Source organism: Pelophylax lessonae (genome assembly GCF_965119305.1).
Source record: "Pelophylax lessonae genome assembly, chromosome: 9".
NCBI classification, from domain to species: Eukaryota; Metazoa; Chordata; class Amphibia; order Anura; family Ranidae; genus Pelophylax; species Pelophylax lessonae.
In genome coordinates, this window is record NC_138776.1 from 31,452,446 (window position 1) to 31,469,874 (window position 17,429).

Sequence of the window (17,429 nt, forward strand, 5' to 3'; positions counted from 1 at the left end):
TTACATAGTTACATAGTTAGTGAGGTTGAAAAAAGACATCAGTCCATCCAGTTCAACCTATGATGTGTGTGTGTGTCAACTTTTAACCGTACATTGTATACCCCTGTATGTTGTGGTCTTTAAGGTGCCCATCTAATGGTTTTTTGAAACTATCAATGCTCCCTGCTGATACCACTGTTTGTGGAAGAGAATTCCACATCCTTACCGCTCTTACAGTGAAGAACCCCTTACGCACTTTAAGGTTAAACCGCCTTTCCTCTAGTTTTAGTGAGTGGCCACGTGTCTTATTGTATCTCCTTTCTCTGAATAGTTTGTTCCTTATGCTCGGGTCACCAGTACAGTATTTGTACATTGATATCATATCCCCCCTCAATCGTCTCTTCTCCAGAGAGAATAAGTTCAGTGCTTGTAGTCTTTCCTCATAGCTGATGTCCTCCATTCCCCTAATTATTTTTGTTGCACTTCTCTGGACTTTCTCCAGTTCCAGCACATCCTTCCTGAGGACCGGTGCCCAGAACTGGACAGCATACTCCAGATGTGGCCGGACCAGTGTCTTGTAGAGCGGGAGAATAATCTCTTTATTTCTGGAGTGAATCCCCTTTTTTATACATCCCAGTATTCTGTTGGCTTTGCTTGCAGCGGCTTGGCATTGCATGCCACTGCCAAGCTTGTTGTCTACCAGTACCCCCAAGTCCTTTTCCATCCTAGATTCACCCAGAGGTTCCCCCCCCCAGTGAGTAGCTTGCTTTCTGGTTTCTGGCCCCCAAGTGCATTACTTTACATTTTTCTACATTAAATCTCATCTGCCATGTAGTTGCCCACCCCGTTATTTTGTTCAGGTCCGCTTGCAAGGTTTCCACATCCTGCATAGAAGATATTGGCAAGCCCAGTTTAGTATCATCTGCAAATACTGAGATTGTACTCGATATCCCCTCCTCTAGATCATTTATGAATAAATTAAACAGGATTGGTCCCAGGACAGAACCCTGGGGGACCCCACTTTCCACACCCGCCCATTAATCATCACCCTCTGGACTCTCCCCTGGAGCCAGTTCTCTATCCAGGTACTCACCTTATGGTCCATACCTACCTTCCTTAGTTTGTACAGTAGGCGTTTGTGGGGAACGGTGTCAAATGCCTTTGCAAAGTCCAGATACACCACATCCACAGGCTTCCTTTTATCTAGGTGGCAGCTCACTTCATCGTAGAAGGTTAATAGATTGGTTTGGCAAGAACGATTTTTCATGAATCCATGCTGATTACTACTAATAATACAGTTTTCATTACTAAAGTCTTGTATGTGGTCCCTTAACATCCCCTCCAAAATTTTGCAGACTACTGAAGTTAGGTTGACCGGCCTATAGTTACCCGGGATATATCTCGGCCCCTTTTTAAATATTGGTACCACGTTGGCTTTTTTCCAATCAGCTGGCACCATACCCGTCTGTAAACTATCCTTAAAGATCAAGAATAATGGGCTGGCAATCACCTGGCTGAGCTCATTAAGAACCCTCGGGTGCAAGCCATCCGGTCCCGGGGATTTATTTATGTTAAGTTTCTCTAGTCTAGTCTCTAGTCTATCTTCTGTTAGCCATGGCGGCACTTCCTGGGGTGTATTATTTAGTTCGGCCTTACAAGCTGGGTTAGTGTAGCCCCCCGATTCTTTTGTGAAGACTGAAGAGAAGAAATTATTTAACACTTCCGCCTTTTCTCTGTCCTCTGTGGCCATATCTCCTTTATCATCTTTTATGGGGCCAATGTGTTCTGGCCTCGCTTTCTTACTGTTTATATACTTAAAGAATTTCTTGGGGTTCTTTTTACTCTCCTCCGCTATATGTCTCTCGTGTTCTATTTTAGCTGCCCTGATTTCATCTTTATATTTTTTATTACACTCTTTGTAATGCTTGAATGCTGCCAATGACCCCTCAGTCTTGTATTTTTTGAAGGCCTTTTCTTTAGCACTAATATACATTTTTATGTTGGAGTTTAGCCACCCAGGGTTTAGTTTTGCTCTTTTAAATTTATTTCCCTTTGGAATGCACTGGCCAATCACCCTGTTAAGTATGCTCTTGAAGCACTCCCATTTTTCCTCCGTGTTCTTTGTTCCCAGGGTTCTATCCCATTTGATATTTTCTAGCAGCGAGCGCAGTTTAGGGAAATTGGCTCTTTTGAAATTCAGTGTCCTTATATTACCCTTGTGTTTCCTATAACTGTAATTAATACTGAAACCAATTGACCTATGGTCACTGTTTCCTAAGTTGTCCCGTATTTCTATATCCGTGAGCAGGTCTGTATTGTTGGTAATCAGTAGGTCAAGTACCGCATTGTTTCTTGTCGGTGTATTCACCATCTGACCCATGAAATTGTCCTGCAAAACATTTAGGAACTGCCCAGCCTTGGCTGAGTGCGCGGTTCCTTCTGCCCAGTCTATATCTGGATAATTAAAGTCCCCCATTATAATGACATTTCCCATCCTTGGTGCCAATCCTATCTGCAACATGAGGTCCGCCTCACCCTCCTCCCTCTGGTTGGGGGGCCTATAGCATATGCCTAATATTACCTTCCCCACAGTGCCTTCCCTTTGAAGCTCTACCCATAGGGATTCTGTCTCGTCCATAGCTCCATTATTAATATCATCCCTCATATTTACCTGTATACTGTTCTTAATATACAGACATACCCCTCCCCCTTTTTTACCTTCTCTATCTCTGCGATAAAGGGAATACCCCTGAATGGTCGCCATCCAGTCATGAGAGCTGTCAAACCAAGTCTCAGTTATCCCCACAAAATCTAAGTCCTCCTCAAACATCAGCAGCTCCAGCTCTCCCATGAGACTGAGATTAAAGATAAGAGGTAAATCAAAAGCTAGTAAAGTTAACCAACCCGCCCCCCGCCCAGGAGGTATCCAACGATATAGCTTATGGACATAAACTAACTAAAGAATTGCATCATTATGAGGCTGGAGTAGTCTTCCTACAAAAAAACACATATCACATATACATCAGGGAATAAATTGTCTTCCCGGTTCTTTCCTACGTGGTTCTACGATGACTCAAATTCGAGCCATTTAAGGGGGGTGGCGATTGGCTAGTAGACCCCAAGGGGAGGTTTTTTTATCAAGGGAAGATTATCCAATATGGAGTATACCTTTGCAAATATTTACTCCTCATATAAAGACCCACATAAGTGTTTGAGGAAAACACTGAAAAGATTGATGACATTCAAAGAGGGGAGGCTTATTGTAGCAGGAGACTTAAATATGGGGCTGGACCCAAGTCTAGACTCGTCGACCCGAATTTCCCGTCTCCAGTTTCCCTTCTCCCGCTACAAAGGCAGAACGAAACCAGAAGGTTATTGGGGGGAGTGTCAACTAGTGGATGCCTGAAGGGTGAGACACCCAGAACTTAGAGATTGCACTTCCTATTCTTCAGTACATGGGTCTTATTCAAGGATTGATTATATTTATATAGAGCATCAATTACTAGTCTCTCTTGGAGATGTGATAATTAGGCCCATTACACTCTCTGATCACGCCCTGGTGATAGTACAGTTAGATACTTTCAGCAGTGTCTAGGGGTAGGACCCGGAAACGGAATGACTCACTCATTCAGGTTGATTGTTGAGAAAGTAGAGAAGAAGATGGAGAGCTTCTTCGTTATCAACGATACACCAGAGATTTCATGGACTACCTTGTGGGAATCGCATAAGTCCTATATAAGGGGGATATTAATAGGCATTGGGACACAAAGAAAAAGGAAAAAAAGGAGAGGAGGAATCAGTTACTTCAGGGAGATTAATATATTGGAACAAAGGACTAGACACAAAGGCATCCCAGAGAAGAGAGAGTTGATCGAGAAGAAAGGGGAGTTGATGACACTTATGGAGCAGGAGACAAAAAGCGCATTCCATATAGTTATTAAAGAAAAATATCAATGGGGAAATAAACCTGGGAAATGGTTAGCAAAAGCAGTGAGGGAGAAAAAAAAAACCCTCCCTTATCCCCAAAATTAAAAACGAGAATTGAGAAATTGTGCATTCATCCCCAGATATTGCCTAGGTGTTCCACTCGCATTACAGTCAGCTCTACAATATTAGACAGAAAGAGAAAGGTAGAGATAGGGGTAAGGAAGATCTAGCTGTGAGGGAATACCTGCAGAAGCTTGATCTCCCAAGACTACCCAGAGAGGAGCTAGAGGACCTAAAAGCCCCGATCACACGGGAGGAGGTGGGGTGGGTGATAAAGAATATGGCTGTAGGGAAGAGTCCGTGCCTTGATGGATATTCGATCATGTATTCCAAAAAATTTTGGTCCCCAAACTATGTGAGTACTTCAACACACTGGGGGAAAGGGAGAATAAGAGAGGAGTCTTTGCTTGCTTATATAACTCTTATATTGAAGGAAAGGGAAGACCCCATGGCACCAACGAGGTGTAGACCAATCTCCCTCTTAGATACAGATGTAAAAATCTTCGCAAAAATAATAGCAGAAAGAGTAAAACCACTTATCTTTGAGAGGGTCGATTGGGGTTTCATGTTTGAGACTCTGAGATGCCTTGGTATCAGAGAAAGGATGATAAGATAGATCTCTGCCTTTTATTATCATCCAATGGCAAGAATAAGACTAAATGGCAGTCTGTGCCACCCTCCCCCCCCACCATTGAGCTGCACAATGGGACTTGCTCTCTCTTATTGAGAGCAATTCGTAAGGCCCCGGGGACCTTTGCTCATCTGTGGTGGGAGTGCACAAGAATTCAAGCTTTTTTAACTATTTATTTGGGGGGGGGGGTGCAAGTAGCTGGTCTTGCCTAGGGTGCAAAATAGTCTAGCACTGGCCCTGGTGACACCTGTGGGCAGCGGCACCGCCCCCCCCCCCCCCCACACTGATCTGCGTCTCTCACCGGCTGTCTCTATCTTACACAGCAGAGTAGACCAAAGCCGCCTCCCCCTCCTAGCTGGCCCGCCTCCTTCATTGTCACTGGTCAGGACTTCTGAGGGGGTGTGGCCAGCCAAGGGGTGATCCCACCTGTCACTGGGGGGGCGGTGCGGTGCGGCCGGCCTCAGGTATGATTGCGCGGTTCTTCTGGGGCAAAGAGCGACATGGAGGTTAAAAAAAAGTCTCTAAAAATGCAGTTTTTCTTTTTATGCCACTATACTGGGAGAAATTGGATTGAAAACTGCTCTGCCCAATTTCTCACAGTCAGGACAGTGCTACATGAGAAACCAGATACCATCTCGATCTTTGTCAGCTTTTTTACTTCTATCTTTAGACTTTTAAATAGAAGTAAAAAAGTGCTGTTAGCTGACAAAGATCAAGATAGCATCTGGTTTCTCATGCAGCACTGTCCTGACTGTGAGGAATTGGGCAGAGCAGTTTTCAACCCAATTTCTCCCAGTCCTCTGCCCTGCTGTCACCCAGTCCTCTGTGGTCACCCAGTCCTCTGCCCTGCTGTCACCCAGTCCTCTGCCCTGCTCTCAACCAGTCCTCTGTGGTCACCAAGTCCTCTGCCCTGCTGTCACCCAGTCCTCTGCCCTGCTCTCAACCAGTCCTCTGTGGTCACCCAGTCCCCTGCCCTGCTGTCACCCAGTCCTCTGCCCTGCATTCACCCAGTCCTCTGCCCTGCTCTCACCCAGTCCTCTGCCCTGCGTTCACCCAGTCCTCTGCCCTGCTCTCACCCAGTCCTTTGCCCTGCTCTCACCCAGTCCTCTGCCCTGCATTCACCCAGTCCTCTGCCCTGCTCTCACCCAGTCCTCTGCCCTGCTTTCACCCAGTCCTCTGCCCTGCTTTCACCCAGTCCTCTGCCCTGTTTTCACCCAGTCCTCTGCCCTGCTCTCACCCAGTCCTCTGCAGTCACTCAGTCCTCCTCCCTGCTGTCACCCAGTCCTCTGCCCTGCTGTCAATCAATCATCTGCTGTCACCCAGTCCTCTGCACTGCTGTCACCCAGTCTTCTGCCCTGCTGTCACTCAGTCCTCTGCTGTTACCCAGCTGTCTGCCCTGCCATCACCCAGTCCTCTGCCCTGCTCTCACTCAGTCCTCTTCCCGGCTTTCACCCAGTCCTCTGCCCTGCTCTCACCCAGTCCTCTTCCCTGCTGTAACCCAGTCCTCTGCCCTGCTGTCACCCAGTCCTCTGCGGTCACCCAGTCCTCTGCCCTGCTGTCACTGATTCCTCTGTTATCACTAAGCGTGACCAGGAAGGGGAGCAAGTTAAAAAAAAAGATGGGGGAAGAATGGGGGGGGGGGGGTTTAAGAGGACATGTGCTGCTGGGCACTATGGGAGGGGAGAGGAAGGTCCTATGCTAGAAATGGGGGTTGGATTTGAAATTGAACCCCTCAAAAAAGCACAAGCCCTCTCCCCTCCCATAGCATCCCCCAGCACATATCCAAACCCTCTCCTCCCTACTAGCACAAGTGGAGGGGGGGGTCTATACTGATGAAAGGGGGTCTGCACTGAGGAAAGGGGGGGTCTGTACTGATTGAGAGGGGTCTATACTGATGGAAGGGAGGGTCTATACTGAAGGCGAAGTCTATACTGATGGAGGGGGGGTCTGTACAGAGGAGGGGTCTGTACTGATGAAGGAGGGTCTGCACTGAGGGGAGGAGGGGGTCTTTACTGATGGAGAAGAGTGTATACTGATAAAAGGGGGGTCTATACTGATAGAAGGGGCATCTATACTGAGGGGGGGTCTGTACTGAGGGGGCTCTATACTGATGGAGGGGGTCTATACTGTGGGAGGGGGTCTGTGCTTAGTGGGGGGTCTGTACTTAGTGGGGGGGAGATCTATACTGGGGGAGGGGGGTCTATACTGATTGAAGGGGGGTCTGCACTGAGGGAGGGGGATCTGCACCGATGGAGGAGGGTTTGCACTGAGGGGAGGGGGGTCTGTTCTGATGGAGAGGGGTCTATACTGATGGAAGGGGGGTCTATACCGAGGGGCTGGTCTGCACTGAGGGGGAAGGTCTGCACTGATGGAGGGGGGTTTGCACTGAGGGGTGTCTGTACTGAGGGGAGGCGGGGTCTGTACTGATGGGGGGAGGTCTGCACTGATGGAGGGGTCTGCACTGATGGAGGGGGGGTCTGCACTAATGCAGGGTCTGCACTGAGGGGAGGGGGGTCTATACTAATGGAGGGGGGGATCTGCACTGATGGAGGGGGGTCTGCACTGATAAAAGGTCTTCACTGAGGGGACGGGGGTCTATACTGATGGAGGGGGCATCTGCACTGATGGAAGGGGGACCTACACTGATGGAGGGGGGTATTTACTGATAAAGGGGGGTCTGTACTAATGGAGGGGGGCCTGCACTGATGGAGAGGGTTTGCACTGAAAGGGGGTCTGCACTGAGGGGGGTCTGTACTGAGGGGAGGGGGTGGCTATACTGAGAGGGGCGGTCTGCACTGATGGAGGGTTCTGCACTGATGGAGGGGGGTCTGCACTAATGCAGGGTCTGCGCTGAGGGGAGGGGGGTCTATACTAATGGAGGGGGGATCTGCACTGATGGAGGGGGGTCTGCACTGATAAAAGGTCTTCACTGAGGGGACGGGGGTCTATACTGATGGAGGGGGGATCTGCACTGCTGGAGGGGGGACCTACACTGATGGAGGGGGATATTTACTGATAAAGGGGGGTCTGTACTAATGGAGGGGGGCCTGCACTGATGGAGAGAGCTCTGTACTGAGGGAGAGGGGTCTATAGTGCGGGGGGGAGGGGAGTCTGTACTTAGTGAGGGGGGCCTGTACTGAGGGAGGGGGACCTATACTGTGTGGGGGTCTTCACTGAGGGGAGAGGGGTCTGTACTGAGGGGGGGTCAATACTGACGGAGGGGGGTCTTCACTTAGTGGGGAGGTCTATACTGAGGGAGGGGGGTCTGTACTTAGTGGAGGGGGTCTGTACTGAGGGGGGGTGACACAATGTTTTTTCTGCACCGGGTGACAACAACCCTAGTGATGCCACTGCCCCTTGGCCTCTGTGAAGTATGCAGGTTTCCTTTATGATCCCTTCCTTATTCACTTGGGTAATCGACAGGGGTGCCTTCTATCCCCGGCGTTTTTTATTCTGGCGTTGGAACCACTGGCGGCTGCAATCAGGGCCAATGTGAACATATCAGGAGTGTCCTATGCGGGAATTCAAGATAAGAGTAACTTTTTTGCAGATGATGCTCTCTTGGTCCTAACCAACCCGCTTATCTCTCTGCCCAATTTGCAGCTCACACTTGATCGTTGTTGGGCCTTCTCGGGTCTGCGGATCAATTTTTCTAAGACAATGGTACTGAATATAACTCTCTCCACCCAAGTTGTGGAACAGCTTCAAGAGCACTTCCCATATCGCTGGGCACCCCACTCGATTGATTATCTAGGGATTCAATTTACATCTTCCTACTCTTCTCCGCCAACTATTACCCTTTGTTGCGCACTTTAACCTCCCTTATGCACATCTGGCAATATCCTTCTCTCTCCTGGATTGGGAGGATCTCTGCGGTCGAAATGATGATCCTAACTAAGGCCCTATACTATTTTCGCACATTACCTGTGCAAGTGCCCCCCTTTTATGTTCGCCTCCTTCAGAATCAGATTCTCCGATTTATTTGGGCCCAGAAACACCCCAGAGTTCCTAGATCCACCCGCTATGTTTATAGGCTACAAGCGGGCTTAGGGGGCCCAAAAATTTCCAGATACTATGCAGCAGCGCAGATCTCTCCACTGACTATGCTTCACGTGGTCTTGGATTTTCTTTTTTGGGTGTTGCTTGAACTTCCCTACTGTGACCCACATTCAATACAGGCATTGCTTTGGCTTCCACATAAGTCACCCCCTCGTCTTTGAGCCCCTTGATGTTGCACAGTCTAAGGGTATGGGATTTGGTCCGCTATTCAGGCAATTTAATGTCTTCCTTTTTACCGCTGCTGCCCATCATGCATAACCCGCTCTTTCCCCCTGATTTGTCGGAACCTCGGGCATTCTCATGGTAGCTGTCCCCGGGTTTTACGTGGGTCCAAGACTTTCTTTCCTCCCGCTCCTTTCAGTCCTGGGAGGCCATTCAGGAGACGCACAAGGCCACAGCCGGGGAGCACTTTAGCTTTCTCCAACTCAAACATTGGATTACTTCCCTGCACCGCACGTCCACCTATCCATATCAAAACACCTTCTTTGAGCATACGTGCCAGCATGCCCCGGGGGCCCCTGGCCTCATCTCTGCCATCTATGCTTTCTTGAACGGACACCCGTCATCAGCACCCCTCTCCTACATGTCTCAATAGGAGCAGGACCTCAATTCCCCAATAGATCTATAGGACTGGACTGGAGTAAGACTTGGAAGACAGTTGAAAAATGTTCTTTTAACACAAATACGCTGGCTCTTTTCAGGTGGTACTGGGTCCCTACTCGGATCTCCCATGCTTACTAAGGGAGTATTAACAGATGCTTTTGTAACTGTGAACAAAGAGGAGATGTCCTGCATACCTAGTGGTCCTGCCGGAGACTGGTGGGGTTCTGGTCCAGGGTTTTCAGCCTGCTCCAGACCCTCTTCCATAAAACGGTCCACAGGGACGCAAAGTTGGCCTTGTTATACTGCCTGATTCCTGGCCTATATATATATATAGCTGGCTACCTATCTTTTTATTTCTGCTAAAGGGACCATAGCCCAGGCCTGGAAGACCCCGCTCGTTGCCTTTCAAGGTGTGAAGTCATGTATGTCTACCTTGATGCTCCATTAGCAGATGTCTAGCATCATGAATGACTTACATCCTAAATTTCTCAATGTCTGGGACCCATGGATTTCCCATGAGTTTACCTAACTTCAACTCGCTTTTTCGGGCCAGTGACTGCTTCCGATAGCGTATCTGAGTCTGAGTTTTTTTTTCCCTTCCTTTTTCTCCTTCCTTTTCTAGACTGTCTTTTTCTCACTCCCTTCTACTTTCTTTCTGGTTCTTCCTTTTTCTCTCTTCTTTTTTCTTATTCTTACAGATGCCTTTGGGGTTGGTCTCAGGACTTGGGCCACCCCTGGGATGACATGACTGTGAGTAGGCCATGGTGTATGGCCCTTCCCCCTCCCTTCCCTCACCCCCCCCTTTTTTTCTATTTCCCCTTCCTTTCCATTTACATTAAGTATCCTCCAATATCATCCCAATTGCATGAAGGTTTTGTATTCCTTTTGGATCTCTCTACAATACCTGATCATTCTATAGCCCGTGCATGGGCGATTTGTATGCTTGCTTTTGATTTCTTATGTTGTGTCATAAAACCAATAAATACATTGAAACAGAAAAAAACTCAAAACTGTTTCCTGGCTGTCAACACCATGGAAGCAGCAAATGATCCTCCTAAGGCTCGATGTAGGTTCAATGGCCTGTTTGTGTCCCAAAGGTGTCTGGATGCTCTCAGGTCCATGCTAGCCAATGCAGACTATGTGATCCAAGCCAAACATAGGCCCACAATGACTGACCCGTGAAACCAGCTGTGACCTGGACCTGCTGGGAGTTTTTTCTCTTCATTAAATTTCCTCTTTTAAAGAAAAACGTTTCGAAGTGAAAGATGTCCCTTTCAGATCTGACCAGTTGTACAGTAAAATCTCTCTTTTTTTTTTTCTTTTTTTTTGCATGTCAGTTTCAATTTTTATCATCCTTCTGTTACTTTTTGCTTTTTCTTTATTTGTACTACTATTTATTGAAAAGCAGTGGTTACATGTGAACGAAAGAATCACTTTATGAATGTGTATCTCAACCCAAGAACAAAAATGTCATATGTTGCAGCTTAACGATTCTTAGATATGGTGGTTGCATTTGTTTTCTTTGTTCAGGTTCTTTGTTCTGGGTGATCCTGCCAGTAACACCCCTATGACACCCTAAAGGAAGCATAGAACCTCCAGAGGCTAGCATTTCACCCTGGGCTGAGTCAATGGCTAAAATGCAGGACCGAGAAAGGATTTTGGGCGCCAGTCACTTTTGCTTTTTCAGAGTTTTATTGCAGAACAGTTAAAGAGGTGAGGGTTAGGGGTCCCAGATACCGTAGCTGATCACTTTAGAGACTCTCCAGATCAATGTACAGCTTTACAGTGTCAGAACCTTTAAGCCGACCTGCCAACACTGTAAGCACATTCCCAATTTGCAGTGCGACCTCCAAGTGAGTCAGCACCCCCAGCACCCCCTGTTTTTATTAAAGTATTTTAACACATACATATTAAAAAAGCACAGAGAGATTTGCCAATACATCCATAAGGCAAGATAAAGGTAATCAAGAATGCACCTAAAGGAACCGAAAAACAGAACAGAAGAAAAAATAAAACATAGAAAATAAAGGACAACATAGAATCCAGAGGCGTAACTAGAGCCTTCAGGGCCCCGATGCAAGAAAACATGAAGGGCCCCCCCAGATCCCTGGCCGGGGCCCTTCCCTTCAAGCCCAGGGCTCTTCCCACTAATCCTGGGGCTCTTTACTCTCGTTGCATGGCCTTTTATTACGGTCCCGCAGCAGGATCCTTTCACAAGTTCTGCAGTGGGCTCCCTTCCTGCAATCTTGAGGCCTCCCCACAGTGGTGCAATGCCAGGGCCCGGTCGCAAGTGTGACTTTTGCAATCCTGGAAGTTCACCCACTGGTTTGCTACTGGGCCCCCTGGAGCATGGGGCCCGGTAGCAATCGCAACCCCTGCAACCCCTGTAGTTACGCCCCCGATAGAATCTGCAAAATAGAAAACTTGACATCTTGTATAATATTTCTAGATCCGGCGCATCCATAAGTAGGTGTCACTATTGCCAGACTTGTCTTACTAGGATTGTTCAAACATAGCGAGCAAATACGGATAAGAAAAAACGCATAACTACAGTGTGTGTTTAATAGGCCGACCAGTATTCCCTAGGCCGACCAGTATTCCCATTTGTGGTCAAATATACGCATGGAGTCCATAAGAGTTTGATGTACCCTCTCCATCAGTCTGATAGACTCCACGTGGAGATTGGAAGCACCTGTTACCATGGTACAGATGGGGACGGCCAGTTAAGGGCTTTAGCCCATTGGACGGCACTAAATAATGTATGTGCCAGCTTTTGGCGGGGGGCGGGGGGGGGGGGCATCCGGGAGTTCAGCAAAGAGAATACACATCTGGTAAGTCAATGTTAAAGGAGCACCCCACCCCCCACACACACCTGTACTCTATCAGTGTCCACTATCAAGTAGATATAGGAGAAGTCCCTTGTAGTGCAGTAGCACATCCCTCCCAGCAAGGAGTGTTGTCTCCAAGGGTTAGAGAGGCTGGATTCATCCTTTTTTTATGGATAGTGTAGGACCCACTGACAATGGGGTACTTTGACGTAGTGGTGGACTTGAGCACGATATGGCCATATGGTGGGATCAAATCCCCATTTTTATTTATGGATTGTCTCCATATTTGATAGTCATTTCTTTTGCATGTGTGCGCTATTCGTTTTTAATATACATGTCGCTTGGTTCATAGCTGCACCAGCTTTAGAAATACATGTTCAGGGTTTGCTCCCCCAACTTTTTGCTTGTTTATAATGTTAAAGGTATGCTTGTAATTTGAAACACCTTCATAGTGGTATGTTGCCATAGAGGCTGCAAAGCTCCGCAGCTCCAGAATGTATGTAGGAGTGTACCCCTGTCATGACATCCTCTGCAGTCAGGTACTATTGGGTACATTCTGTGCAGCCTAACAGCAGTGTAGTACCAGCGGGTGTGAAGCGTAATCACAGTCTCTTTGGTAGCAATAGAGAGAGTATATTAATGTATATTGGAGACCATGTTATGCCAATCCTCCACTGAGAGCTTCTGACCGGTTTCTGTTTCCCAACCCAGCATTGCCGTTTACTTAGCTATTGTACCAAGATCATTTAGGTATTTATATAAGATTGAGATAGTCTCCTTGTCTCTAGAACTCTTGCCGCACAGATTTTCAAATGGTGAATGGCCCCCTTCTCATCCTGTATAAGAATGGTGGAAAAAAAAAGTGACGGAGGGGTCTAGAAAGCAACCTGAATTTCTCTTTATAGAGAGACCAGTGACAATGGGACTGACTCACAATACCATTAAGAGGTGCAGCATCTCTTGAGCTAATAGAGCATGACCAGAGGAGGCCCGGTCGATAAAATGGGGCTACCAAAATCCTCTCAAACTGTAACCATGGTATATGGGTTGGGGAGGTATGTCATTGCGCTAACTGTATCAAGCGTGCGGCCAAATAGTATTTCCAAAGGTCTGGACAACCCAGGCCACCTCTAGATTGGGCTCTATACATCAGCAAACGACCCATACGAGGCTTCTTGTTCTACCAGATAAATTTGAACAGTTTGGTCTGGATCGCCGCTATTGTTGAACGTGATACATAAAGCGGTAAAGACCTAAAAAAAAAATAACAACTTTGGGAGGACAGACATTTTCCCTGCCTATCTCCTGGCCAAAAATGATATACTGTATGAAGACCACAGGGTGCACAAACATTTAATGATAGAAGAAGCTTGTGGGTGATTATGCCTGTACATCAGCTTAACGGAGGGAGCTTAGTGAATCTCCAGGTATTGTAAAGTACCGTTGCTCCATGAGAACTCAAATTTGTTTTTGATGTTGTTCAAAAAGGGTTGTGGGATATTGATGGGCATGGCTACGCATTTAGATAGGTTTACCCCCAGGCCTGTAAGGTTGTGAAAGGTATCAAGGGTGGAAAGGAGGTTGGGCAGGGAAATTAAGGGGTCAGTCACAAACATAAGAACGTCATCCGCGTATAGGCTTAATTTAATTCCCCAATTTACAACTCACACTTGATCGTTTTTTGGCCTTCTCTGGTCTGCTAATCAATTTTTCTAAGACAACGGCACTGAATGTAACTCTCTCCACCGAAGTTGTGGAACAGCTTCAAGAGCACTTTCCATACCCCTGGGCACCCCACTCGATCGATTATCTAGGGATTAAATTGATATCTTCCTACTCTTCAGTGTTCTCCGCTAACTATTATCCTTTGTTGCGCCCTTTAACTTCCCTTATGCACTCCTGGCTATATCCTTCTCTCTACTGGATTGGGAGGATCTCTGCAGTCAAAATGATGATCCTAACTAAGGCCCTATACTATTTTCGCACATTACCCATACAAGTGCCCCCCTTTTCTGTTTGCCTCCATCAGATTATCTGCTTTATTTGGGCCCAGAAACACTCCAGAGTTATTAGATCAACCCTCTCTGTTTATAGGCTACAAGTGGGCTTAGGGGTCCCAAACATTTCCAGATACTATGCAGCAGCGCAGATCTCTCCGCTGACTATGCTTCACGTGGTCTCGGATTTCCTTTTTTGGGTGTTGCTTGAACTTCCCAACTGTGACCCACATTCAATACAGGCCTTGCTTTGGGTTCCCCATAAGTCACACCCCTCCTCCTTGAGCTTCTTGATGTTGCACAGTCTAAGGGTATGGGATTTGGTCTGCTACTCAGGCAATTTAATGTCTTACTTTTTACCACTGCTGCCCATCATGCATAACCCCCTCTTTCCCCCTGGTTTGTCGGAACCTCGGGCATTCTCATGGGGGCTTTCCTCGGGTTTTACGTGGGTCCAAGACTTTCTTTCCTCCCGCTCCTTTCGGTCCTTGGAGGCCATTCAGGAGACACACAAGGCCACAGCCGGGGAGCACTTTAGCTTTCTCCAACTCAAACATTGGATTACTTTCCTGCACCGCACGTCCACCTATCCATATCAAAAGACCTTCTTTGAGCATACATGCCAGCATGACCGGGGGCCCCTGGCCTTATCAACACCATCTATGCTTTCTTGAACGGACACCCGTCATCAGCACCCCTCTCCTACATGTCTCAATGGGAGCAGGACCTCAATTCCCCAATAGATCTAGAGGACTGGAGTAAGACTTGGAAGAAAATGATCCTCCTAAGGCTCGATGTAGGTTCAATGGCTTTTTTGTGTTATGTCCCAAAGGTGTCTGGATGCTCTCAGATCCATGCTAGCAAATGCAGACTATGTGATCCAAGCCAAACATAGGTCCACAATGACTGACCCGTGAGACCAGCTGTGACCTCGACCTGCTGGGAGTTTTTTCTCTTCATTGAATTTCCTCTTTTAAAGAAAAACGTTTCGAAGTGAAAGATGTCCCTTTCAGATCTGACCAGTTGTACAGTAAAATCTCTCTTTTTTTCTTTTGTTTTTTGCATGTCAGTTTCGATTTTTATCATCCTTCTGTTACTTTTTGCTTTTTCTTTATTTGTACTACTATTTATTGAAAAGCAGTGGTTACATGGGAACGAAAGAATCAATTTATGAATGAGTATCTTAATCCAAGAACAAAATGTCATATGTTGCAGCTCACCGATTCTTAGATGTGGTGGCTGCATTTGTTTTCTTTGTTCAGGTTCTTTTTTCTAGGTGATCCTGTCAGTAACACCCCTATGACACCCTAAAGGAAGCGTAGAACCTCCAGAGGCTAGCATTCCACCCTGGGGCTGAGTAAATGGCTAAAATGCAGGACCGAGAAAGGATTTTGGGCGCCAGTCACTTTTGCCTTTTCAGAGTTTTATTGCAGAACAGTTAAAGAGGTGAGGGATAGGGGTCCCAGATACCATAGCAGATCACCGGGAACTCCCAGGTCATCCGGGAGTTCAGAAAAGAGAATACACATCTGGTAAGTCAATGTTAAAGGTATGCTTGTAATTTGAAACACCTTCACAGTGGTATGTTGCCATAGAGGCTGCAAAGCTCTGCATCTCCAGAATGTATGTAGGAGTGTACCCCTGTCACACCTTCCTCTGAAGTCAGGTACTAATGGGTACATTCTGTGCAGCCTAACAGGGGTGTAGTATCAGCGGGTATGAAGCCTAATCACAGTCTCTTTGATGGCAATAGAGAGAGTACATTTATGCATATTGGAGACCATATTATGCCAATCCTCCACTGAGAGCTCCTGGCCGGTTTCTGCTTCCCAACCCAACATTGCCGTTGACTTAGCTATAGTATCATTATCATTTAGGTAATTATCTAAGGTTGAGATAGTCCCCTTGTCTCTAGAACTCTCGCATAGATTTGGCCCCCTTACTCATACTATATCAGAATGGTGGAAAAAATGTGCCGGACCTACAACTATTTATAAAATTCGGAGCGAGGGAGGGCATAATTCTGTTGAAGATACTCAAGTGAGCAAAAGGAGGAGCCTTGTAGTCACCAGGCCTTGTGCAACCCAGCTAGCAAATACCAGCCCTGTATTGAAAGCTGGGGGGAACTTTGGCTCACCAAAAAAGAAAGCTAAGCGGGAGGGTCTAGAGGGCAACCTGAATTTCTCTTTATAGAGAGACCAGTGACAAAGGAACTGACCCACAATACCATTAAGAGGTGCAACATCTCTTGAGCTAATAGAGCATGACCAGAGGAGGCCCGGTCGATAAAATGGGGCCACCAAAATCCTCTCAAACTGTAGCCATGGTATATGGGTTGGGGAGGTATGTCATTGCACTAACTGTATCAAGCGTGAGGCCAAATAGTATTTCCAAAGGTCTGGACAACCCAGGCCACCTCTAGATTGGGCTCTATACATCAGCAAATGACCCATATGAGGCTTCTTGTTCTGCCTGATAAATTTGAACAGTTAGGTCTGGATCGCCTCTATTGTTGAACGTGATACATAAAGAGGAAGAGACCTCAAATAACAACTTTGGGAGGACAGACATTTTCCCTGCTTGTCTCCTGCCCAAAAATGATATACTGTATGAAGACCACAGGGTGAGCAAACATTTAATGCTAGAAAAAGCTTTAGGGTGATTATCTGTGTACATCAGCTTAACATAGGGAGCTAACTGAATCCCCAGGTATTGTAAAGTACCGTTGCTCCATGAGAACTCAAATTTGTCTTTGACGTTGTTCAATAAGGGTTGTGGGATATTGATGGACATGGCTACGCATTTAGATGAGTTTACCCCCAGGCCTGTAAGGTTATAAAAGGTATCAAGGGTGGAAAGGAGGTTGGGCAGGGAAATTAAAGGGTCAGTCACAAACATAAGGATGTCATCCGCATATGGGCTTAATTTAAATTCCTGGTTATTTTTCACCACCAGCCTTCTTCCAGGCTCTCTCCAGCAAAGCGGCCTCCCCTGGGTCTCCTCCTTGGCACAGCTTCCTCTAGACTAGGCAGGACAGCTTCAGGACCACTTCAGCACATGTTAGACCTCAAAACAGGCTATTGAGCCTAACAGTAGTGTTCCATCTAGCAGCACCTCCCTAGGCCTCAGCCCAGGGGAAGAGAGCGAGCACATGGCCTGTCCCAAATATTTATATGCTCCACTAGCATGCACCAGTGGCCTAAACCGCCTGATGGCTTGGCTGAAGGAAATATAAATATTCATAATTCCATTTTAGTCTCATCTCACCACCTTAAACATGCTTTGAAGATTCTGAGGCAATGTGGAAAAAGGTGTTATGGTCAGATGAGACTAAAATTTAAGAAT

At 46.9% G+C, this 17,429-nt stretch overlaps 1 protein-coding gene across 1 annotated transcript in view; it reads right to left on the bottom strand.

Annotated features, from left to right (window-relative positions):
- Window positions 1-16,877, bottom strand: part of AICDA (activation induced cytidine deaminase) — a gene marked incomplete at its 5' end in the record, with an annotated part of 46,730 nt that extends 29,853 nt beyond the window's left edge. Inside the window, one exon of the mRNA XM_082267684.1 lies at window positions 16,691-16,877. Within this exon, the coding sequence (XP_082123810.1) occupies window positions 16,691-16,877 (187 nt within the window). The remainder of the gene's footprint in view (window positions 1-16,690) is intronic.
- Window positions 16,878-17,429: the final 552 nt, after the last annotated feature.